General features: G+C 45.9%; 6 protein-coding genes across 9 annotated transcripts; all 6 read right to left on the bottom strand.

Annotated features, from left to right (window-relative positions):
* Positions 1-173: 173 nt before the first annotated feature.
* On the bottom strand, positions 174-7367 carry bace1 (beta-secretase 1). Of its 4 annotated transcripts, none has more exons than XM_067246139.1 (9): positions 6512-7367; positions 4313-4401; positions 3893-4109; positions 3327-3464; positions 3003-3137; positions 2677-2778; positions 2336-2485; positions 2061-2232; positions 174-1738 (listed from the first exon to the last, which is right to left on the bottom strand). In XM_067246139.1, the coding sequence occupies exons 1-9, from the start codon at positions 6812-6814 to the stop codon at positions 1494-1496; spliced, it is 1551 nt and encodes a 516-aa protein (XP_067102240.1). In that variant the 5' UTR covers positions 6815-7367; the 3' UTR covers positions 174-1493. The 4 variants fall into 4 exon arrangements, with proteins under 4 accessions (XP_067102240.1, XP_067102242.1, XP_067102243.1 ...); XM_067246141.1 differs by having other exon boundaries at positions 3327-3389; XM_067246142.1 differs by having other exon boundaries at positions 4025-4109.
* A 1132-nt stretch (positions 7368-8499) lies between these two features.
* LOC136951991 (T-box transcription factor TBX1-like) lies at positions 8500-10240 on the bottom strand. The gene is made up of 6 exons (XM_067246663.1): positions 10234-10240; positions 9746-9917; positions 9527-9628; positions 9185-9366; positions 8775-8935; positions 8500-8571 (listed from the first exon to the last, which is right to left on the bottom strand). The coding sequence occupies exons 1-6, from the start codon at positions 10238-10240 to the stop codon at positions 8500-8502; spliced, it is 696 nt and encodes a 231-aa protein (XP_067102764.1).
* A 2026-nt stretch (positions 10241-12266) lies between these two features.
* On the bottom strand, positions 12267-14266 carry LOC136951398 (apolipoprotein A-I-2-like). The gene is made up of 4 exons (XM_067245758.1): positions 14255-14266; positions 13824-13875; positions 13215-13362; positions 12267-13135 (listed from the first exon to the last, which is right to left on the bottom strand). The coding sequence occupies exons 2-4, from the start codon at positions 13864-13866 to the stop codon at positions 12493-12495; spliced, it is 834 nt and encodes a 277-aa protein (XP_067101859.1). The 5' UTR covers positions 13867-13875; positions 14255-14266; the 3' UTR covers positions 12267-12492.
* Positions 14267-14950: 684 nt separating this feature from the next.
* On the bottom strand, positions 14951-16978 carry LOC136951397 (apolipoprotein A-I-2-like). Its single transcript, XM_067245757.1, has 4 exons — positions 16967-16978; positions 16536-16587; positions 15931-16078; positions 14951-15839 (listed from the first exon to the last, which is right to left on the bottom strand). The coding sequence occupies exons 2-4, from the start codon at positions 16576-16578 to the stop codon at positions 15182-15184; spliced, it is 849 nt and encodes a 282-aa protein (XP_067101858.1). The 5' UTR covers positions 16579-16587; positions 16967-16978; the 3' UTR covers positions 14951-15181.
* Positions 16979-18261: 1283 nt separating this feature from the next.
* LOC136951396 (apolipoprotein A-I-2-like) lies at positions 18262-20315 on the bottom strand. The gene is made up of 4 exons (XM_067245756.1): positions 20304-20315; positions 19873-19924; positions 19262-19409; positions 18262-19182 (listed from the first exon to the last, which is right to left on the bottom strand). The coding sequence occupies exons 2-4, from the start codon at positions 19913-19915 to the stop codon at positions 18525-18527; spliced, it is 849 nt and encodes a 282-aa protein (XP_067101857.1). The 5' UTR covers positions 19916-19924; positions 20304-20315; the 3' UTR covers positions 18262-18524.
* Positions 20316-21121: 806 nt separating this feature from the next.
* On the bottom strand, positions 21122-23314 carry LOC136951394 (apolipoprotein A-I-2-like). The gene is made up of 4 exons (XM_067245755.1): positions 23292-23314; positions 22528-22579; positions 22231-22381; positions 21122-22127 (listed from the first exon to the last, which is right to left on the bottom strand). The coding sequence occupies exons 2-4, from the start codon at positions 22568-22570 to the stop codon at positions 21494-21496; spliced, it is 828 nt and encodes a 275-aa protein (XP_067101856.1). The 5' UTR covers positions 22571-22579; positions 23292-23314; the 3' UTR covers positions 21122-21493.
* Positions 23315-24463: the final 1149 nt, after the last annotated feature.

The raw sequence follows: 24463 nt of genomic DNA, 5'->3' as shown, positions 1-24463 counted from the left end.
AGACCATTACAAATTCATGGGGTCGCATGCGGCAGATTCTATGAATAATTTCAATCCGGCTTTTTTTTCAACGTGTTTCAAGAATTCAGTGTAGTAGTGTGTCTTTTCTTTCATTCGAGACCACTCAATCTCATGGCACAGAGGACGAGTTAGAGGTATATTAATAACTTTATTGGTACTCCACCGTCAGGTCTGAGAAGAGCAGACGGATTGATAAATTTCTTGGTTCATGTATTTACAGCAGGTCGAGACAGAGCAGGGAGCTGCCCCATATGCATATAGGGTCGGGTTGTTCTCCTGCCCCCAGCTCCTCAACATACACAACATTAAAAACATGGCAGCCAAGTCTTTGCATTAGACCACTATTTTGCACTGATATAGCAGGTTAGACCAGAGGGGGCTGCATAGGTGTAGTAATAATATGGTAATTATCCGATTCCTGCCTGCTGATATAAGGCAAGGAAATTGATCAGAAATACATGACAAATACAGAAACTTAATTCTCCCACGTCCCCATGAGAGAAAACAAGACCGGGACATCAGGCTGCTTCAAGATGAGAGGGTTGGATTCTGTGTCTGGGAGTGATGGGAGGGATTACACTGATGTGAGTGTCGAGACTCATCTCAATATTTGGTGGGTTGGAGTCCATCGTTGTATCGGACCTGTCTGAGGTGTGTGTTCTGTGTGTTCTGTGTCTGTACTGTAGTAGTTTGTGCACCAACATTATTATACAGTACATACATATATCAACCCATAGAAAAGTGTCATCTGGCTTCAGTTATATTACAGTCAATACATCAACTAAGGTGTGAAATGACCCCCCAAACAATAGTTTCACCCCATGGCTCTGATATTGGAATATTGACTATACTGTTTTTTAATGCTCACTTAAGTGGCACTTACTGCAGTTTGGGTTTGCTGGTAGAATCACTGTAAAACAACATAACTAAATACATCTTTTTGTGTAATAGCATGTTAGCTTTCAAACACATTTTAATTGCACATTCTCTCTGTCACACATACACTCGTTTACTCACAGTATATTATTTACATCATGCCCTTCTTTCGACAAACCTATCCACTCTCTTCCCACTAGAAGTTGCTGAATTTCAAATCCTACTCACTCGACCGCCCATCCCCCTATATACTTTACCTCTCTTCATGAGGCTGCCAGTTACTGAACCACCTCTGTTACATTGCACATATCCCAAACAACAACAGTGTAGGTAGTACGACAATGTAATACTACCTCCAGTTCTCCCTATGCACCCCCTCTCTAAGGTCATCTCACATCCACCTCGGCTCTACAGGTTTCAGTTCAAGCTACTCACAAACTCTGTTCCTACAGCCGTATCGTATCTCTTAAAGGAATCAGAACTATTTCAAAGATGCACTTCTTTCCTACTATTTTTCCCCTTCCTCTGCTCTATATCCTGTACGTCCCTCAATGTCTTCCCCGTCTGTACTAAATCTCTGCCCTGACTCTGCCGTCTCATTTGAGCAGGGAGATGTCGTCTGCAAAGTCGCCCATGCCGGGAGGACGGAGGCAGCGGGTGAAGCGCCACTGGCACACCATGAGGCAGAGTGGCAGCATGAAGAGGGCACAGATGCCCGCCATGATGTAGGCGATGGTCATGAGCGTGGACTCGTCCGTCTGGGGAATGTTGTAGCCGCAGTCCTCCAGGTCCAAGCCGTGGAACGGCCCCTCCACCGACGCCGTCCGGAACTCGTCGTGCACTGGGATTGGATGAAGGCCAGATGTGGACAGGTGAGGGGGGCCTGGCCTATGTTACACACTCAGCACATTTACTGATCTAACCCCTCCCAAGCCTTCTCCTCCCTTAGCCCCTCCCCACCAATCACACTTCTTTTCCTTCCCTCCTTTTTCCCCTCCCCACTCCTCTTCATTCATCTGCTCTTCGCCTCTCCCCTTGTCTGCTTCCCTACCCTCTACATCTCCTTCAACTTACTCCTTCTCCCCTCCCCTCCTATCCTCCCCTCCTATCTTCCCCTCCTATCCTCTCCTCCTCTCCTCTTCTTCTCCACTCCTCTCCCTCACCGTGACACGTGCTGACAGCAAAGCCGATGCGTTTCCTCTGGCGGTCGAAGACAACATAGAAGCCCTCCATAATGACGGCGCCCATCACTGTTCCCGTGCTCGACTGAGACACTGCAAACTTGTAGCAGTCCTCCTGGGCCGACGCCACGTCTTCCACAGGACGCAGGTACTGCTGCAAGGACGCAACGTAGCACAGGGCACGAGTTAGGGTATGACACCTATACTGTGTATGTTTGTGTGCGTGCGTGCGTACGTACACGAGGGTGTTTATGTACCTGGGGCAGGATGGAGATCCTGAAAGACTGGTTACGGTTCTCACTCATCAGGTAGAGGGAGATGACAGGGAAGATGTGCCAGGGGGTGGTGCCAGCCTGCCAGCACACCAACTGCTCCCCGAGCCAGAACCCTGATGGGAACTGCTCCGTCTGGGGGGTGAAAGAGATGAAACGGGGCAAGAGAGAGAGAGAGAATGAAACGAAGAAAGAGAGAAAGACAGTTATAGTATAACAGCTTGTGGATGTAATGAAAGCCACGTTAACAACCATGTAAAAAGAGAGGGAGGAGAAGAGATGTGTGGAGAAAGAGAGGCCGGTAGAGGAGAGGGAGGTAGACTTACAGAGGAGGCAGCCTCGATGGCCTTCACTGCAGCCTGGAACACCTTCCTGGGGAGGCGTAAGTTAGTGGTCCCACTGTCCACGATGCTCTTATCATAGTTATACTGACCAGGGGGAGAGAGAGAAGGAGAGAAAGAGAATAGGAGAGAGTGGGGAGGAGAAAGAAAGAGAGCGAAGAAAAGAGGGAGAGTGAGACCAGTGAGAAAGGAACCAAAGAGAGAGAGAGAGCGAGAGCAGAGAGAGACAAAGTCAGTGAGAATACACAATTAAACACCACCTCTTCCTCCGAGGTCACAGCAGTGATTGGTCCAGAGCCTGACCTGCTCACCTCCTTACAGTCCATGCTCAGGTCCTGCCCATTGACCTCAATGCGCACGATGATGACCTCATAGTACCACTCCCTCCGGATGGGTGTGTACCAAAGATCCCCTACGTAGAGTGACGTGTCCACTCCTCCAATGATCTGAGGGGACAGGGATCACATGGTTAAGGATGTGTATGACATGATATTGTTTTATGTGTTCAGCTAATCCAGATAATGAGAGTAAATTCATGAATTTTCATTTGGTTTGAAATTGATAGATAGATTGGTTGATTGATTGTTTGACTTGAATTGATTGAGCGGTAGCAGTCTGTCCAGGCCAGCCCTCACCATGCTGCCACCCACGGTGGCGCTGCCCAGGCTGTAGTTCTGGGTGAAGCCAGCGCCACACAGCTGCAGGGAGAACAGGTTGGGCACGGCTGTTTGGCGCACCAGGGAGTCGAAGAAGGGCTCCAAGGTCTCGTCAGGCTGGGGGGTGGGAGGGGGGACAGAGGTTAGAAGGGCTCCAAGGTCTCGTCAGGCTGGGGGGTGGGAGGGGGGACAGAGGTTAGAAGGGCTCCAAGGTCTAGTCAGGCTGGGGGGTGGGAGGGGGGACAGAGGTTAGAAGGGCTCCAAGGTCTCGTCAGGCTGGGGGGTGGGAGGGGGGACAGAGGTTAGAAGGGCTCCAAGGTCTCGTCAGGCTGGGGGGTGGGAGGGGGGACAGAGGTTAGAAGGGCTCCAAGGTCTAGTCAGGCTGGGGGGTGGGAGGGGGGACAGAGGTTTGTGATGATAATTGACTGGTAGGAATCACATAAGAAACACAGAGAGAGAGAGTATCTTGCTTAATGACTCTCATCAGACTTCCTCTATCCTTCTCCTCCACACCTCCCCCCCATCTCTCTTTCACCCCTCCTCACCCGTGCTATCTCAGCATACGCCAGTCCCAGGATGCCCTCCCAGTTGGAGCCGTTGATGAAGAAGCGATCTGATTGGGTGATGGCAGCGATGTTGGCGCGCATAGTGGCGTTGGGCCCGTGGGGCACGGAAACCAGGTCTGTGCCCAGCTCGCCCTCCCAGCGGCCCTGGGTGTAGGGCACGTACACACTCCTGCCCAAGTCATGGTAGGAGGTTGACCTGGGAGAGGGGTGGGGGGGTAAGTAGGGGGTGAGAGGACACAAGAAGGAGTGAGAGAGAAGGAGAGGGATGGAGGGATAGAGGGAAACAAAGAGGAAGGGAAGGGATTAGGTCTAAGTGAGAAAGACGAGAGATGCTAGAGGTGATAGTATCTATAGGTAACTAGGTTATTCGGGGCCTGGTTGCTTGGTTACCGTACTCACAGTGAGCGGTGGTAGTATCGTCGTAGGAACGGGTGAGAAGCAGCTCCCACAGCAAAGTTGCTGCTGCCAGTGTCCACCAGGATATTCAGCTGGAGAGAGTGATGAGATACGGGTGAGAGGCAGACAACAGGAGGAAGAGAGAGAAGCAAAGAAAGAGATACAGATGCAAGCGAGAAAGAGAGATAGGGAGAGGAGGTGGAGAGACATAGACTCATCATTATGAAGTGCACACACAAGCCACTCCCAAACATAAACCAGAGGACTCAAAGATTCACTGCAGCATTCTCTTTATGTAATTTTGGTAAACATGAAGACAGTGTTTTAAAGAGAGACAACCTATTCAGACAGCTACTTCTCAGCTGCTAAACAAAGGCTTAGCCATGGAGACCAGCACTCTTTCAATCTTGTCTCTCCTTGGTCTCTCTCCCTCTCTGTCCTATTTTTCTGTCTCTCTCTCTTTCACCATTCTGTCCTACACTCTCTCTCTTTCTCTTATCCTACTCTTGTATCTCCTCTCCTCCTAACGTCATGTTGCTCTCTATTAAGCTCGTCCTGAATGTCCTTCTCTCATCCTCCTCCCACTCACTCCATCCCCAAGGCTATTCTCAGGTTGCCCTCCCTCTCTCTTTCTCTCCACTTTCTCCCTCTCTCCATCCTACCTCTCCCCTTCTGCTCCCCATCTCTCTCCAGTCTCATTATCTCTACTTTCTCTCTTCCTTATTCTTCACTTTCTCTCTCACTCATCCCCCCTTTCTTTCTTCCTTTACACTGTCTATCTCTCTTTCCTCTCTCCCCCCTCCCCCTCTCCTCTCCTCTCCCTATGTCCTGTCTGAGGATCATATTCTGCTCACTCAGTCATTCAGACTAGGGGAGACACATGCTGGGTCTCTGGTGAGAGTTACGGCAAAGATGGTGTGTGTATGAGTATGTTTGTGTGTGTTGTGAGTGTGTGTGGGTGTGTGTTTGTGTACAAGAAAGACAGAGAGAGAAAGGGAGAAGCAAGAAGCAATACACTGATCAATAATGCATCTTCTATTTAAATATCCAGGAAGGTGTTCAGAGTCTCAGGGACTAGCATCCCCACATGCTAAGTACACACACACACAGATCATACACACACCCCACACACACACAGATCATACACACATACACACTCTCACACAAACACACATCAACCACGCCCCCCCCCCCCCACACACACACACACACACACACACACAAATGCAAACCTGCACCCTACCTTGCAGTAACCCTTATCCCAACTTGCTGGGCCAACTGTGACATGAATCTGCTGACTGTTCCCTTCCTGCTTCCTCTCTCTCTTCCTATCTCTCCCTCTTTCTCTATTGTCTTACCTACATACACCCACACACTCCCTCTTCATCACTCCATTTCTTGTCATAAGCACACACACTATCACTTGATCCCTTCTTGCAGATACAAGCACATGCACACACACACTGGTCCTGCACATAGTGAGACCTTGGACCTGCTACAAACCCACACACACTTCCTGTGCCTGATACAGTGACTTCCTGCCTGCACTGCACCCACCCCCCCTTTGAAAAAAAACAATCTGGTTGTTACACTTCCAGATATATTCTGCTGGGTCAGCTTTATATTACTGTAATACAACTGGTGAAGTGGAGGAGGGGGGCAGGCAACACTGTTTCCCAACACTTGGATGTTCTACTGTTAATCTACTTATAATTAACTGAAATCATTACAGCACTGGGATTATGTATGATTCTAAACATGAGGATAATGCTTATAATTACACGCACACACACACTTATACAATACACAGATATATAGTCATACGGACTGTCACAAATGCACACAAATTCAGTCATTTAGAAAGCTCCACACTCACATGCCCCCAGTGCCAGCCTGTACCCTGCAGCTGCACCCTTCTGGCCCTGCTCTCCCTGCAGAACTAATGGCTTCATTCTCTCCCTGTCCCTCTCTCCACCACACACACAAACACTTGACTGCTTTGGACATCTGCCCTTCGAGAGAACTCTGACTGACATGGGTTATTCAGAGGCTATTTTACAGCAGCTAGACTAGTAAATATGACAAAGCCGAGTAGGAGATGGGCTGTGTGACACGGGTACGCTCGAGTCATGTAACCTACATAGGGCGAATTTACTCTTAACCTCAAAATGAGAAGAGGGGGGAGATATACACGGGAGTTACCTTTTGTGGCGGTGTGCCAACTGCCATCTCAACATAGTAACCCTGTCCAGATTTACCACGCAAGTTATCGATCATATCGACGAAATTAATGCCAAGAGCCCTTCTCCGCCTCCGCGCGGCCTTCGGGGGGTGCTGAGGGGCGGCGGGCGGAGGTTCGGCGCGAGCGACCTGTCGCAATGGCATACGGATTGCCACAGGGCTCGAGGTGTACGGTTCAGTCCTGCCAGTGTCAACACTGCCACTGACAAACAGGCCGAAAGTCATCCATAGAAATATCCCCCAACAAGGACAAAGTGCCTCCATCTTGTGATAAACGCTAAGGATTCCAGATAGGCTAATGTGCTCTCGGGGTGTTTCCCATTCAGTTTATCGTTTAATTATTAGTTTTTCATCAAAAATCGTAGGCTAATGCGGAACAAATATCATCCATATCATAGCAATATAATGCCCGTTTCATTGAAACCGGTGCGTTTGACTGTAACATCCTCTGTCAGTGCTATTTATCCCCAACAGACTAAAATGACAGTCCAGACTGGTCTTCCCGTTCAGTCTGTGAAAATATATGGAATCTTACTCAATTCTATAGCTTAATAGACGCAGGTGGCATGCTTTTAGATAAAGCTCCGATCCAAAACACCCAAATGGTATAAATGTTGAGACTGTTAGGACAAGAAAGTGCATAAATTATAGGTGATTCTCCTTTCATCAAAAAATAATAATCCGTAAACCGCATCAGCAGACTCCAGCCGGACTTTTATTTCAAGCGTTGCCCACGGTCACCTCAATCTAGGCCACCATAATCCGCATTCCTACTCCGCTATTCGTTCATTCTCTCCGTTACTTTCCCCTTTCACTCGCCTCCACCATCAATCCCGCATCCTTGCAACGGAGAACGGAGCATCTCCCTGAAACCACCTCAACCGGGAAACAGCTCACATGGCATTCTGGGTAGGGTAGTTCATTGTAAACAGCATTAAACCATAACCATGTGAAGTGGGGGAAATTTAAGCTATTCTTTTATTAAATTCAGAATAAAGAAACAAAATTGTGTATACCTCAGATCAGTGAGAATAATTTAATACTGAATACATATATCTTTAGTGTATTACTTTCAAATAATTCACAACAGAATTTCCAACTGTCAAAAGTCATTTTCATAATTTTCTTCCTGACCTAAAACATGACACTTGTAGACTACAACAAAAATCCCAATTGAGAGTTTTTTTACATTCAGACCTCAAATAAACCTCTCAAATAGTCCTAAAATACCTAAAAGTCAACTCTCTCTTTTTTTCATCCCAAATCCAGTCTCTCCCTTGAGGGCCCTGGACAATCCCAAAAGGAGGGGTGAGGAACGAGAGCACAGGGTGAAAAGAAACTCTCCCCATCTCTTTTCTCTGTGGTACAGCCCAATGAGTCCTTACAGTGGTTGGCCAGTCCACTCTGCTCTGACGAAAGGGGGGTCATGGTCGAGTCTTCTTGCCCTGTAGAGACAGTTTCATAAAAAGAAAGAAAGTAGTTTTGGCAGACCATTATGAATACACTGAAAATAACATGTCAAAGACCATTCAGAAGGGTTTCTCTGTTCTAGTAATTATGTGTTGAGGATGGAGATGGTCCTGTTGACCCCTTCCTCACTTACGTGCTTGAGTCCTGGGTTCCCAGGACCTATGTTCTCTAATGCTGCTACCCTGATCAGTACTGCCCCCCTGTGGCTGCCATGCTATCATGGAGGAGTGTGCCACATGTCCTGCAGCAGTAGGACATGTCCTGCACACACAAACACACACACACTCCACTGAACAGCTGAGAGCTTGTGCTGTCCACACAACAGACCATTTCTGCATTTTGTGTCTAGCTGCTTCGTTCTTCCTTGACATTTTGAATTCAGCACAAAGAAAACTAAAACATAGAGATAAATAAGCCCATCTGGATGTTGAAGAGAAGTGAAGATAACAGGTAATGGAGGACAAGGTTTGTGGTGCGTCTCACCAGTCCTCTGGGTCGGTGTTTCTGAAGCCCTTAGCGAACGGATTACTGGCTATCTTCAGCTGTGTGATCTGAGAGGAGACAGGAGAAAGGGGAAGGAGGGGAAAGAAGAGAAGTATGGGTGAGGCAAGGAGAAGAGAGAAGTGTGGGGCGGGAGAGGAAAGAGAAAGGTGGAAAGATAGAGAGTCGAGAGTTAAACCATAGAATTCAGCTCATTATATCAGTTCAGTGTAGTAGTTGGATTCCCGTCAGTTAGTGCCGGCTGTGTCCATACCCGATGGTTCTGATAGGCCGTCACTGCTATAAAGCGGGTCTCAGGGAAGGTGAAGGAGCAAAAGTTTCTGTGAGGGTGCAGCTGACTGTCCTGACCTGGGTCCACATACACCACATGGAACCGAGGCTGATACCGGTGCATGGAGTTCAGGATCATCTGGGAAACATCATTGAAGATGGATGGTGGAGGTGAACAGAAATGGTGGAGATGTTAAAAGTATATTTAGCCCCTAAAGACAAAACTGTAGGTTGTTGTAGGTTGTTGGCTACAATGCTTACAAGCATGACAACACCAAAGGAGGATAAGTGTAAGATAAGAGTTCAGACATGCATAACTGGACTTTTGGAGCCAGCATATATAATTATACAGTACATATATTATCAGAGTTGTTATATACTATTGCAGACCAGTTTCTCTCACATGCCCATTGTCATCAAGCAGATTGTTGGTAAGTTTGAGTGCGTCAAAAGAGACTGTTTGTTTCATCCACTGGGCACCCCTGGCCGGGGAGTCTGGGTGGAAGTGCATCCTCCCAGGAGTGGCCACGTCTGCTCGGCCTGCTACCAGCCACGACGAGCTGTGGAAAGCATATCTGTAACCACCACCCCCCCCCACACACACACACAAATACACAAATACACACACACAGTCAACATGTGCAGTTGAGATACATGTACATTCGTGTCTGTGTACGGTCTGTGTGTGTGTGTGTGTGTGTGCCAGTGGTGGGGGTCTGTGTGTGTGGGCAACACCTGTATCTCTTGTCATCCACAGGGATGAAGTCCATAAGCAAAACATAGTCAGCCGCAGGGTCCAATCCAGATATGTACACCTGGAAGCTGGGGAACATTCTCCTGCGAGAGAAAGAGAAGAAGGGAGAAAGGAAAGAGAGAGAAAAAAGAGAGAGCAACAAAGATTGAAAATGTGTGTGTGTGTGTGAGAGTACTGCATCTGCGCCCCTCCCTTCATACCTCCCAGCTTTAGTGACAATCATCTCCGTCCCCAGCTGGTCAAACTGTTGCCATAGCGCCTGCATCTCCAGTTGAACTCTGACCCCTGTGACCTGGGGGGCCTTGAAGCAGGACGGCCCCCCCTCGGTGCACTCGGGCAGCAGCAGGTCACAGCCGTGGGACAGCTGAGCGTCTGCACATCAGAGTGACAAAACAAGTGCACACATGGAGTAACATTCCAGGAAAAAAAGACTTGCCTCTAGATGAGCGAGAAGCATTAGAGATGCCTTCAAAACAGTATGGTGCATTTTGATTAGGTTCCTGGTAATTAATAAAAATAATTTTATTATTAGGATATTTAATCTTATATTTTATCACCTTGAAAGCCAACATTCTTTGCACTGATGGAGAGCAAAGCGATCTCATTCTGTACCAGACTATCTGGACTGTAGGTTTTCAGTTGACTTTTTTTAGTTGACACAACTCTTTATGCTCTGTAGTCAGCCTACCTTCCATGCTGTTTGTGGGGCTTCTGTAGTCAGCCTACCTTCCATGCTGTTTGTGGGGCTTCTGTAGTCAGCCTACCTTCCATGCTGTTTGTGGGGCTTCTGTAGTCAGCCTACCTTCCATGCTGTTTGTGGGGCTTCCTTAGTCAGCCTACCTTCCATGCTGTTTGTGGGGCTTCTGTAGTCAGCCTACCTTCCATGCTGTTTGTGGGGCTTCTGTAGTCAGCCTACCTTCCATGCTGTTTGTGGGGCTTCTGTAGTCAGCCTACCTTCCATGCTGTTTGTTGGGCTTCTGTAGTCTCCACTGGCTCTTCACACTCCCAGTTCAGAGCTGCCTGCTGGCCACAGAAGATCTTCCAGCCTCCGTCTCAGTCCCACCAGGTCACCCAGAGCGGGTGTGTTTGCGTGTCTTTCTCTCTCATCCAGAATTAGACCCAACTGGGGTCCGGCGCTGAAACCCACCAGATTCTAGGTTTTATATACACTCACACACATACTACACACACACACACACACACACACACACACACACACACACACACACACACACACACACACACACACACACACACACACACACTCTCTGGGGACTGGATCCATGTCTCATCCATTACTAAACTCATGCTAAATCTGATACGCAATAATCACACACACACACACTTTGAGTGGGATTCCCAGTGGACCGAACCTGCCTTTATCCAAGTCATTAATAACCATCTCTAACCAGGTATTGAGTGGGGAATGATCTGAGACAGAGGGGCTCTACCAAGCCCTTTCAACACTGCACTAATTACACAGTCAGTAGGAACACAAGCACTGGCCTAAATGATCTGCTCTGATCCAGACAGACCCCAGACCCCTGCCTCTGATGTAAGCTCTGTGTGTGTGTGTGTGTGTGTGTGTGTGTGTGTGTGTGTGTGTGTGTGTGTGTGTGCGTGTGTGTGTGTGTGTGTATAAGTGTGTGAATATGTATGTATGGGCTGTATGTGTGAGTCTGTATGTTTATGTGTCTGTACGTGTTTATGTGAGTCTGGCATCATGTGTGTGATAGGACAGTGTTGAGGGGCGCAGCCTGAGGCAGGGCAAAACCCAGAGCCTCATCCATCTACCATTCGTTCTAATGAAACTGCACCACTTCACAACTGATCAATACTCTGGTCAGACCATAGATCACACCTATACCACCGTCAACACCAGTACTAATATCCAGAACATTATAGCGAATACATTCTAATACATACTCACTATAATCTATACGGTGGGGTTATGGTTAGGTAGGGTTAGGTAGGGTTAGGGTTAGCTGGGTTAGGGTTGTGTTATAAATATGCTTCATGCTCTTCTTCTCTCTCCACTACTTTGCCTCTTCGAGTCTTTTTGATTGTTAACTGGTTTTCTGAATAGGCTACCATTTCAAAGACCTACGTAGCTACGTACGCAACTATGTTCGTGACCTTCAATCATCCAATAATCATGTTATGTATATGTGGGAAACACTGGTACTGTATGGTTGGTTGTAACTAGTGAGATTGATAGATAAAGAGAGGGCAACAGCCTGCCTCCACCCTTTCTCTGCCACAGATGTCAAGGCAGTGTCCCAGTGGGTTTTTAGACAAAGAGCCGGTGCGAGCAGAACTATACGCCAAGATGAATGTGCTGTATTGCCAAAATTGTACGAGTACTACTAAACCTGCATTCATTTTTGGAAAGTACTAAATCCTGAGCAGACTAATTCGTTCCTGCTTTTTGATCCCCAGAACTTGATTTAGACCCTGATTCTTGCTTGAGGAAACGCCCAGGGAAAGGTTCTGCAATTAAAACGTATCTAAAGAGAGGACGGTTCCTAGACATAGGTGCTAATTCATTGCTTTATGTAAGTGACAATGTTGCGAGTAAGAGGTGTGAATGTATTTTGTGTGTACTGTATGTTTGTGTGTACAGATGTGTGAGTGTGAGAGGGAGAAAATACAAAGATTCAAAGTAAGAGATAAAGAGAGGGAGGTTGTGTAGCACAAATACACCTTCACATGATTTAAGTTCTTCGTTAGTTTTATTGGCACTACAGTTAGATCATCGACATCATCATTATCATTTATTGGAAATCATATGTAGCAATTACTATTTTATAGTTGTATCGTTTTAGTTTTTTGTATTGGTGTAGATCATTAAATTGTCAATGAATTATGTTTAATTTGTGTACTTTGTGATTAAATTGAAATAACATCAACAAATCTATTGTTGCTTTGGTTGTGTTTCGTTAACAATTCACTTGGTAGAAAAGTATTTAATTGACTCATACATAGCCATGAGGTCAATCGCTATTTCATCTCTTTCCTTGTCTCCAAGTTTTTCTTTTATACTCTCTTTCCACGTCTCACTGCCTCGATCCACCAAATGCTTCAACAATTCCCCCAACCTGGAAAGCCCCTCCTTGTACTCTTCAGTTCTAGGGGCAGCCTTCATCTTCAGTTCTTCGATGCGCTCGTTCAGCTTGGCACGGACAGACTCCACCATGGGCACCAGCACAGCCTTGGTGTCCTCCGCCATGGAGCTCACCTTGGCCCTCATCTCGTCCAGGATGGGCTCCGTCTTTTCCCTCAGGGAAACCAGCATGGGCTCCGTCTTGGCCCTCAGGGCGTCCATCTCCTCTCTCTGTTTGAGGACGTACTCCTGGACCAGGGGCTCCATCTTCTGGCGGTAGTCTTCCATGTTCTTCTCCAGGACGGCCGTCAACTCAGCTTGTTTGGGCTCCAGCTGCTTGCGCAGCTCCTCAACGCTGTTCATGATCTGTCTGTTGAGAGTGGTGGTGGCATCCAGCAGCTGGTCACCCAAGGCTGCTTTAAAGTAGGACTCATAGGTGGTCAGGTAGTACTCCTGCATGTTGTCCAGGATCTGGGATAGTTTGTCGCTGGAGAAGCAGAATAGAATGGCTTATGAAAGAATTAGGTATGTAATTCATTATGGGAATGGCTGAAGTGCATCCTTACTTGTACTCCTTGTACTTTGTGTTGTCCAGAGGTTTGAGGACCATCTTCATGGCCTCCTTTACAAGAGTCATGCCAGCCTTCACCACCTTCACATGTTCCAGCTGAGAAGGAGCAGCCTCATCGGCCTGCAGGGTACGGGCCTGGACACCTGGGGGGAGGAAGGAGAGGGAGGAGGTGGAGATGGGGGGATGAGGGAGGTGAGGTGGAGAGTCAGGTTGTTAAGATGGTTCTCTAAATGCTGATATTCATAATTCATACGCATTTCACTTGAGGACTTATGGCTAGAGATAAAATGTGACTCAAGTAGACAAAACTTGAACAACAACTTAACAACTTAAAAACTGTATAAAAGATTCCATATAAAGTTTGTGGTAGCTGTTTGTAAAAGTATTGATTCATGCGCTAGAAACCATGCATAGACAATTAATTTGTAATTTTTCCAATTCAATGTTTTTACATGTTTAGTCCATGATTAATACTTAAACCATTGCCTGAGTGAATAGTACATTCTGATTGGCTGAAGGGGTGTGGTCACACCTTGTCATGTATTATCCCTTATAGATGTCCACATTTATATAATTGAAATATGATTGTGCTTCGTTGACATACCAGTGGCCAGCAGGATGGTGAGAGTGAGAGCCAAGAATTTCATGATGCTGGTCTGAGGAAAGAGAAAATAATATTTTGAAACATTTAACATAAAGTTACAGAAAATAGAAGATGTGAAGTTCTAGGTAAATGAAGAACAGATATACGAGGCCCAGATGTACACTCAGTCTCAGACTGTCCTCCATCTGTGGATCATGCCGCTGGCATCAGATACCTCTGACTGTCAACTTTCTTTTAAGGCATACAATATAGAACAAAACTACTAGATTACAGAACATCAAATCAGAACATCTGTACTATTATTGTATTCAAAGCATTTATGTCAAGTTCAGAGACCAACAACTTGTTCCTTGGTCCCACAGTTTCTTCAGTGTTATATCTGCCCCAGTACTTTCCCCAGCTACCCTGCCCCACCTCTGCAGCTCACATACCTGGGAGTAGAGTTGATCTGGAGGAGACTAAAGTTGTGCAGGTCCCGCTGCCGGTTTTATTGCCAGCCGACGTGGAGGGAGGAGGACGGGGAACAGGAAAGGGGGGAGGACAGAGAAGGGAGGCAGGAAGGGGGAGCAGTGTGAGTGGGAGCTGCAACTCACCCCACTGAGTCCAACCACCAAGTGAAGTCCAATGACCTGGAGACCGTTAGGGTTTCATTGAGCCTAGTTAAGAGTGGAATTTCATAGTCAATCAGCATGTCATCTTTGTTGGCTAGTGCAGTGAACATTAAATAGTATGTATGCAGTTGTACAGCAAGTGTTTAGTGTGGTTGTTTGAATGTGAGTTATTGTATATAGAGTGTTTGTAGATAATCAGTGTAAGGAGAAGGTTTATCAAAAGTTGATAATTATCTATTCACTCATCATATAAATAACTTTTCTTCATAGAATATGCTTAACTGTAGATGGATACGCATCTGAAGAGAGGAAGGTTTGTAGACACAGGTGCTAGTTCAGCGATTGATGGGAGTGACAATGATGCGAATAAGATGTGTGAATGTATTTTTGGTGTACTGTATGTTAGTGTGTGTGTGAATGTGTGTGTTAGACAGAGACAAAGGGAAAAGCCATAGACTTGAAGTAAGAGAAAAAGAGAGGGAAGTTGTGTAGCACACAAGTCTTCACATGGTTAAGATTTTTTCTCTTCATAATTTTATTGACACTGCGGTTAGATCATCAATAGCATCATCAGCATTATCATGTATTGGACTTTATATGTAGCAATAACTATTTTATAAGTTATAGAGTTTTTAATATTGGTGTATAGATCGCTAGTATGTCTGTGTGATGTTTAATTTCTGTCCTTTGCGAGTAAACTGAAATCATATACATCTGATGTTGATTTTGTTTGGTTTTGTCAACAATTCACTTGCTAGTCATGTATTTAATTGACTCATACAAAGCCATGAGTTTAACCATTAATTCTTCATTTGCGAGCTTTGAGCGGGCTGCATTTTGGCTTAATCTATCCATCCTTCCCTGGAAGTCCTCGCTGTAGCGATCAATCTTCCTTTTTAACGTATCCACCAACCTGGAAAGCTCCTTCTTGTACTCTTCAGTTTCAGGGGCAGCCTTCATCTTCAGTTCATCAATGCGCTCGTTCAGCTTGGCACGGACAGACTCCACCATGGGCACCAGCACGGCCTTGGTGTCCTCCGCCATGGAGCTCACCTTGGCCCTCATCTCATCCAGGATGGGCTCCGTCTTTTCCCTCAGGGAAACCAGCATGGGCTCCGTCTTGGCCCTCAGGGCGTCCATCTCCTCTCTCTGTTTGAGGACGTACTCCTGGACCAGGGGCTCCATCTTCTGGCGGTAGTCTTCCATGTTCTTCTCCATGACGGCCGTCAACTCAGCTTGCTTGGGCTCCAGCTGCATGCGCAGCTCCTCAACGCTGGTCATGATCTGTTTGCTGAGAGTGGTGGTGGCATCCAGCAGCTGGTCACCCAAGGCTGATTTAAATAAGGACTCATAGGTGGTCAGGTAGTACTCCTGCAAGTTGTCCAGGATCTGGGATAGCTTGTCGCTAGAGAAGCAGAACAAAATGGCTTGTGAATGAATGAAGTATGTAATTAATTATGAGAATGGCTGGATGAATGGATGAAGTGCATCCTTACTTGTACTCCTTGTACTTTGTGTTGTCCAGAGGTTTGAGGACCATCTTCATGGCATCCTTAACAAGAGTCATGCCAGCCTTCACCACCTTCACATGTTCCAGCTGAGAAGGAGCAGCCTCATCAGCCTGCAGGGTACGGGCCTGGACACCTGGGGGGAGGAGGGAGGAGGTGGAGGAGGGGGGATGAGGGAGGTGAGGTGGAGAGTCAGGTTGTTAAGATGGTTCTCTAAATGCTGATATTAATAATTCATACGCATTTCACTTGAGGACTTAAGGCTAGAGATAAAATGTAACTCAAGTAGACAAAACTTGAACAACAACTTAACAACTTAGAAAACTGAATGAAAGATTCCATATAAAGTTTGTGGTAGCTGTTTGTAAAAGTATTGTTTCATGCGCTAGAAACCATGCATAGACAATTAACCTTTTAATTTTTCCAATTCAATGTTTTTACATGTTTAGTCCATGATTAATACTTAAACCATTGCCTGAGTGAATAGTAAATTCTGATTGGCTGAAGGGGTGTGGTCACACCTTGTCATGTATTATCCCTTATAGATGTCCACATTTATATAATTGAAATATGATTGTGCTTCGTTGACATACCAGTGGCCAGCAGGATGGTGAGAGTGAGAGCCAAGAATTTCATGATGCTGGTCTGAGAAAAGAGAAAATAATATTTTGAAACATTTAACATAAAGTTACAGAAAATAGAAGATGTGAAGTTCTAGGTAAATGAAGAACAGATATACGAGGCCCAGATGTACACTCAGTCTCAGACTGTCCTCCATCTGTGGATCATGCCGCTGGCATCAGATACCTCTGACTGTCAACTTTCTTTTAAGGCATACAATATAGAACAAAACTACTAGATTACAGAACATCAAATCAGAACATCTGTACTATTATTGTATTCAAAGCATTTATGTCAAGTTCAGAGACCAACAACTTGTTCCTTGGTCCCACAGTTTCTTCAGTCTTATATCTGCCCCAGTACTTTCCCCAGCTACCCTGCCCCACCTCTGCAGCTCACATACCTGGGAGTAGAGTTGATCTGGAGGAGACTAAAGTTGTGCAGGTCCCGCTGCCGGTTTTATTGCCAGCCGACGTGGAGGGAGCAGGACGGGGAACAGGAAAGGGGGGAGGACAGAGAAGGGAGGCAGGAAGGGGGAGCAGTGTGAGTGGGAGCTGCAACTCACCCCACTGAGTCCAACCACCAAGTGAAGTCCAATGACCTGGAGACCGTTAGGGTTTCATTGAGCCTAGTTAAGAGTGGAATTTCATAGTCAATCAGCATGTCATTTTTATTGGCCAGTGCAGGGAACTTTAAAAAGTATGTGTGCCATTGTACAGCGACTATGTAGTGTAGTTGTGATGTGGTGTGAGGTATTGTATATAGAGCGTTTGTAGAGCATGTGTAGATATTCAGTGTAAAGAGAAGGTTTAGAGATAGTTAATGATTATAGCCCAAGTACTGGTTCCTTGGTCCCACATTTCCCTAGTTTTGTATGAGGCCCAAGACTTCCCCCAGCTACCCTGCTCCAGTTCTGTAGATCTCCTACCTGAGAGTAGAGTTGATCTGGAGGAGACTGAGTTTTGCAGGTACCAATGCTTGTTTTATATAACCAGGAGACAAAGAGGGATATGGAGGGGTGGGGGATTCAGAGGAATTCAACTACCGAGATGAGTGCAATCACCTAGGGAGTGTTAGGGTTCATTGAGCCTTTTTCAGAATTGCGGTTAATAGCTAATTAACATATTTCTGCCTATTTGCTAGCCAACACAGGGAGCTCAGATGTGTAGGTCTAGTTATTTTATTGATAGAGGGGTGTAGATTATAGATGATTTTTTTGTGTTTACAGTGGATGAATAGGTATGTAAAGGGGATGCAACCAAACGTAATATATTATCACACCGGTCAATGCGCCCTGTATCGTTCAATACAAACACGTGAACCACAGTATTCTTAAATAGGCCCCTGATTTTCCAATATTCTCTCTAATAATGCCTGGAATCTCTGCGTGTCTGTGTGTGTCCAAATTAGAATGGGTTTAGTTTCCGACGATCAGCTCAAGAACCAGGAACTCTGCAAAAGTTAATATTTTGCAGGTCCTTTTTATAACAAATTGATAAAGTCATGAGAAATTGGAATGATAGAATAAAGCACCTGCAAGAAATGACAAAAAGTCTAGGCCTACCTCAGGGGTCTGCTGGTACACCAGTCAGTAGGATGAGGGTTCCCAGACGTTGTTGTTGTCATGCTGTATTATGTGTGATGGTCAATGTGCAATACTTGATGAGTAATATATAGTTGATTTTAAAAGAAACATCAGACCTTCTTTTTTTTTATTAGCACTGGAGTTGAATCATCAACATCTTCCTCATCAACATTATTATAGTTTAATGCATTTCGTATGTAACAATACCTATTTTACAGTTACAGTGTTACCTCAGACTAATTAGAGTGGGTAATAACTGCCATAACACAATCTTTCTCAACACTTGTTAGGATGTCCATGTATGATTAAATAATTTGTGTAATTCACCTGACTAAACTTGCTGTTGTTGTATTCCATTAAGTATGTCATTGAGAATTCACTCGGTAGTAAGGGATTTAATTGACTCATACAAAGCCATGAGCTTAATCGGTATTTTATCTGGTGTAATATCAATGTAAAAAAATCCACGGTTCATTTTATCTATCTGTCCCTGGAAGTCCTTGCTGTAGTTATCCACCAAATCCTTCAACTCTTCCACCAACCTGGAAAGGTCCCTCTTGTACTCTTCAGTTTTAGGGGCAGCCTTCATCTTCAGTTCTTCGATGCGCTCGTTCAGCTTGGCACGGACAGACTCCACCATGGGCACCAGCACGGCCTTGGTGTCCTCCGCCATGGAGCTCACCTTGGCCCTCATCTCGTCCAGGATGGGCTCCGTCTTTTCCCTCAGGGAAACCAGCATGGGCTCCGTCTTGGCCCTCAGGGCGTCCATCTCCTCTCTCTGTTTGAGGACGTACTCCTGGACCAGGGGCTCTATCTTCTGCCGGTAGTCTTCCATGTTCTTCTCCAGGACGGCCGTCAACTCAGCTTGCTTGGGCTCCAGCTGCATGCGCAGCTCCTCAACGCTGGTCATGATCTGTTTGCTGAGAGTGGTGGTGGCATCCAGCAGCTGGTCACCCAAGAATGCTTTAAAGTAGGACTCATAGGTGGTCAGGTAGTACTCCTGCAAGTTGTCCAGGATCTGGGATAGTTTGTCGCTGGAGAAGCAGAACAGAATGGCTTATGGAAGAATTAAGTATGTAATTCATTATGAGAATGGCTGAAGTGCATCCTTACTTGTACTCCTTGTACTTTGTGTTGTCCAGAGGTTTGAGGACCATCTTCATGGCATCCTTTACAAGAGTCATGCCAGCCTTCACCACCTTCACATGTTCCAGCTGAGAAGGAGCAGCCTCATCAGCCTGCAGGGTACGGGCCTGGACACCTGGGGGGAGGAGGGAGAGGGAGGAGGTGGAGATGGGGGGATGAGGGAGGTGAGGTGGAGAGTCAGGTTGTTAAGATGGTTCTCTAAATGCTGATATTCATAATTCATAAGCATTTCACTTGAGGACTTATGGCTAGAGATAAAATGTGACTCAAGTAGACAAAACTTGAACAACAACTTAACAACTTAGAAAACTGAATGAAAGATTCCATATAAAGTTTGTGGTAGCTGTTTGTAAAAGTATTGATTCATGCGCTAGAAACCATGCATAGACAATTAACCTTTTTATTTTTCCAATTCAATGTTATTACATGTTTAGTCCATTATTAATACTTAAACCATGGCCTGGGTGAATAGTAAATTCTGATTGGCTGAAGGGGTGTGGTCACACCTTGTCATGTATTATCCCTTATAGATGTCCACATTTATATAATTGAAATATGATTGTGCTTCGTTGACATACCAGTGGCCAGCAGGATGGTGAGAGTGAGAGCCAAGAATTTCATGATGCTGGTCTGAGAAAAGAGAAAATAATATTTTGAAACATTTAACATAAAGTTACAGAAAATAGAAGATGTGAAGTTCTAGGTAAATGAAGAACAGATATACGAGGCCCAGATGTACACTCAGTCTCAGACTGTCCTCCATCTGTGGATCATGCCGCTGGCATCAGATACCTCTGACTGTCAACTTTCTTTTAAGGCATACAATATAGAACAAAACTACTAGATTACAGAACATCAAATCAGAACATCTGAACTATTATTATATTCAAAGCATTTATGTCAAGTTCAGAGACCAACAACTTGTTCCTTGGTCCCACAGTTTCTTCAGTCTTATATCTGCCCCAATACTTTCCCCAGCTACCCTGCCCCACCTCTGCAGCTCACATACCTGGGAGTAGAGTTGATCTGGAGGAGACTAAAGTTGTGCAGGTCCCGCTGACGGTTTTATTGCCAGCCGACGTGGAGGGAGGAGGACGGGGAACAGGAAAGGGGGGAGGACAGAGAAGGGAGGCAGGAAGGGGGAGCAGTGTGGGTGGGAGCTGCAACTCCCCCCACTGAGTCCAACCACCAAGTGAAGTCCAATGACCTGGAGACCGTTAGGGTTTCATTGAGCCTAGTTAAGAGTGGAATTTCATAATCAATCAGCATGGCATCGATTCTGGCCCGTGCCGTGACCTTTAAATAATAAGTGTGCAGTGGTACAGCGAGTATTTAGTGTGGTTGTTTAAATGTGAGTTATTGTATATAGAGTGTGTGTCGATATTCAATGTATAGAGAAGGTATATAGATAGTTGTTGTAGACATATTCACTCATCATGTAAATAACTTTTCTCTAAAGTAAATGCTCAGTATGTAGTGGGTGTGTTAATAAATTAGGCGTACAGACGTGTAGTGTTTGGTAATAGCATATTCGTTTAGGAAATATTGCATCCATTGTAGGAGGATTTTCAGTGTTTAGAGCAATCAAGTGCTCTAACCACTGAGCTACAGCTTGCCCCTCTAGATGGGCTCTCTATATTATAGAGTGTGCATATGGACCCTTTCACTGATTATGTAAAGAACCATTACTGAAAACAAGTTGAAAGTGACTTCTAGAAATGTTGTGAGGCCATATCCCAACACTGCAGTAGAAATTACTAGTGATTGTTTGAATCCAATAACTAAAGAGTCATTATGAAACCTTTAAATATCAGGGGAGATGACACCTTATGTGAAACAGTCTGATGTTTATTGAGCTGTTGTATTTGTTAACACACAGATTTGATTCAAAAAAGCATTCACCATCACATTTCAGGCGCTTTAGGTCAACATTGATATCACAATAACACACAAATAATGATGGACTTCAGGTAGTATAATTGTTGTGTGAATTACAGTAATTGTGTGTTGATGCTTGTGTGTTAATGCCTTGATATGTGTGTGTGCTTGATGTGCGAGGCACTTGTGTGTGGGAGGAGTTACGAGCATCTATCCATTATTGGTGAGGGGAAATGGAAGGTGAGGTGTGTGAGAGGAACTATTGTAAAAAGGGAAAGATGGAAAATGGTGTTGGAAGGGATTATGTGATGCAAGTTGTGTTTATGCCTTCAAGGACTCGCTGAGGGCCACGTACAGAGCCTGGAGCTTGGCTTTGACCTCCTCCACTGCTGGGCCCATCTTTTCCTTAATGCTCTCCAGATGAGGAGCCACCTGCCCCTGGAAGTCCTGGGTGTAGGGAACGACCTTGTCCTTCACTTCAGTTGCGGCCTTGAGAAGCTGCTCCTTGTACTCCTCAGCATAGGGGGCGGCCATGGTCCTCAGCTCCTCCAGGCGCTCGGTCAGCTTGGCACGGACGGTCTCCACCATGGGCACCAGCACGGCCTTGGTCTCCTCCACGTTGGCAACCACCTTGGCCCTCATCTCCTCCACGATGGGCTCCATCTTGACTCTCAGGGCCTCCATATCCCCTTTGTGCTTGGTGACGTACTCCTGGACCAGGGGCTCCATCTTCTGGCGGTAGTCTTCCATGTGCTTCTCCAGGACGGCCCTCAGCTCGGCCTGCTTGGGCTCCAGCTGCTTGCGCAGCTCGTCCACGTCGGCCATGACCTGAGTGCGGACAGAGGAGGTGGCTTCCAGCAGCTGACCGCTGAAGGCGTCGCTGTAAGGGGCGATGGTGTCGGAGGCACTCTTGGCATACTTCTGCAGGTCGTCCAGGCTCTGGGAAAGCCTGACCCTGAGGGGGAGAGAGAAACTGGGTCAGGCTCCTTCTTTGGAGATATGACAGCGCTGCAATGAATGAATGAATGCATGAATAATTGTATGAAACGTGTCCTCACTTGTACTCCTTGTACTCAGTGTCGTCCAGGAGGTTGATGGTCCTCTCTGCAGTCTCCTTCACCTGGCCCAGGTACACTGCCATGGCAGCACGTACATGTTCCAGCTGAGAGGGAGCAGCCTCATCAGCCTGCAAGGTACGGGCCTGGGTACCTGGGGGGAGTGGGGGGGAGGGAGGGAGGGAGGGATGTCACACACATTTGTTTTAAGATTTAAAACCAATTAGGACCATTCTTCAAAATCTAGTATGTCTGTAACATGGTGAGAGTATGTGGTATCTTGGGAGCTGCAGTACGCACCTACAGCCAGCAGGACGGCAAGAGCGAGAGCCAGGAATTTCATGATTGTGGTCTGAGGAGAGAGAAGACAAAGAGAGAAGATGGTGGGTTAAGATCAATTGAAATATTCATACACACAACATTTCACTTAAAATTACACAAACAGTGGATGCCTAAATTAGTTTTAGAAGTCACTCAAATAGCACGGTCCAACTGCCCAGAGTGAGCTGTTGATACGATTTGAAGATACTTTCTGGATCATTCCAGGACAACAAAGAAGCACAAGGTCCAGCCATACACTCAATCTCCAACTGTACTCAATCAGTTCAACCTAAGGCATCTGTAAACTGATTAAAATAATCTGTAATCTGGTCAGATTAGGACTAATCTGGGAGAGATATCCTGCTCCTACCTGCGATTAGCCTTGGGAGGCTTAGATCTATAATCTTCACTGTTTTAGGAAACACTTAGATGAAGGACTGGCTGGCAGTAAGGATGTCAAGATTCTTATCTGTCTGGTGGTATGTCTGCCCTGTACAGATTAACTATCAGTCACCACACTGCATCACACTCATCAGAAGGAGAGCTTAATTTTCTAAAAGACACATTGAAAGTTTACCATCAGATAAATACCAAAACATTTAGATCAAATCAAAGACAGCAGTGCCCAGAAAAGGCACTTGTCTCCCTGTAATGTTTCCACATTTGAATCATAGTGGCTCAATAACGATAGCTGCAACAGTACTTGCCCCAGATGCCCAGCCCCAGCTCTGTAGCTCACTTACCTGGGAGTTGTTGGTCGAATGAGACTGAAGTTCTGGAGGGCCTGCTGTCTGTTTTATAGGGCCAGCAGAGCGGGGAGGGAGGGAGGAGGGGTGAGGGGGTAAGAGGGAGGGGGAGACGTGTGAGTTGGAGCTGAACCTCACCCCACTGAGTGCTATAGAAAGAGAAGGGTGCAATGGTCAACTGGGGAGTGGAGGATTCAGAGCATCAGTACACTGCTAAGACACTCTGCTAACACACAAACACACATACACACACTTCTTCATACTCTGTACTTACTTTACAAATCAACTTACAAATAGGCTCCTGTCGGTGTACAATTAAACATTTCAAATCAAACTTTTTGACAATATTGTACTGCCAATCAAAATGTACTTTATATTATGTCATGAAAACATTATTGTAATAAAGATACTTTCACATTATTTTCTATTGATTTCTTCTACTTTTTACTAACTCCCACAAAAACAGTTTTCACATTTTCAAAAGGAAAGAAAATCTATTTACAAGACAAGAATCTCTTTTCATATGTGTGACTGCAAAGCCTGCAGCCATTAAAAACAACCCCCCCAAGGCTTGTTATTCGGGGCCTATATGCAATTGAGCTTCCATCGTCAGCCTCTGTGTGATGCTAATACCCCTCACCAGGATGTTGGAGTTGGATTGACATTAAAAACACAAGTGGCCTTTTGTGTGGTGGTTGCTCAAGCCACTTTGGACCATGCCTCTCATAGTCTTGTTCTCAGAGACTCCCTCCTGTAGGTCAGCCATGACAGTCAGGCAGCTTCTGCAGCCAGGAAGGGCAGCAGGCCGTGTGGTGGCTCTTACAGGCAGAAAACAAAGAGATTGAGATAAAAGGAGAGCTAGATATGAAGCAAGAGACGGACGGTGAGACAGAGAGACTGTGTGTTTAGGAAGAACAGAAGAAACATGGGAGGGAGGGAGGTTGGGAGGGAGGGAGGGAGGGGGGGGGGGGGGGGGGAGAGAAAGTGTTTTCAGCTCAAACCACAGGTAGAATAGCTGATTAGCCTACATGCGATTCTGTCCTTTTGAAGATCAATTTAAGCCCTAGTAGAGCTAATTGTGTGTGTGGATGTACTTCAAATAAGAGTCATCTTTCTTAACAGCTGATGGGGATGCTGCCGAAGTTGATGTTGTAAACTAAACAGTTTGT

This window comes from Osmerus mordax, chromosome 11 (genome assembly GCF_038355195.1).
Source record: "Osmerus mordax isolate fOsmMor3 chromosome 11, fOsmMor3.pri, whole genome shotgun sequence".
Taxonomy (NCBI): domain Eukaryota; kingdom Metazoa; phylum Chordata; class Actinopteri; order Osmeriformes; family Osmeridae; genus Osmerus; species Osmerus mordax.
This window is presented reverse-complemented; position numbering and strand designations above follow the sequence as displayed.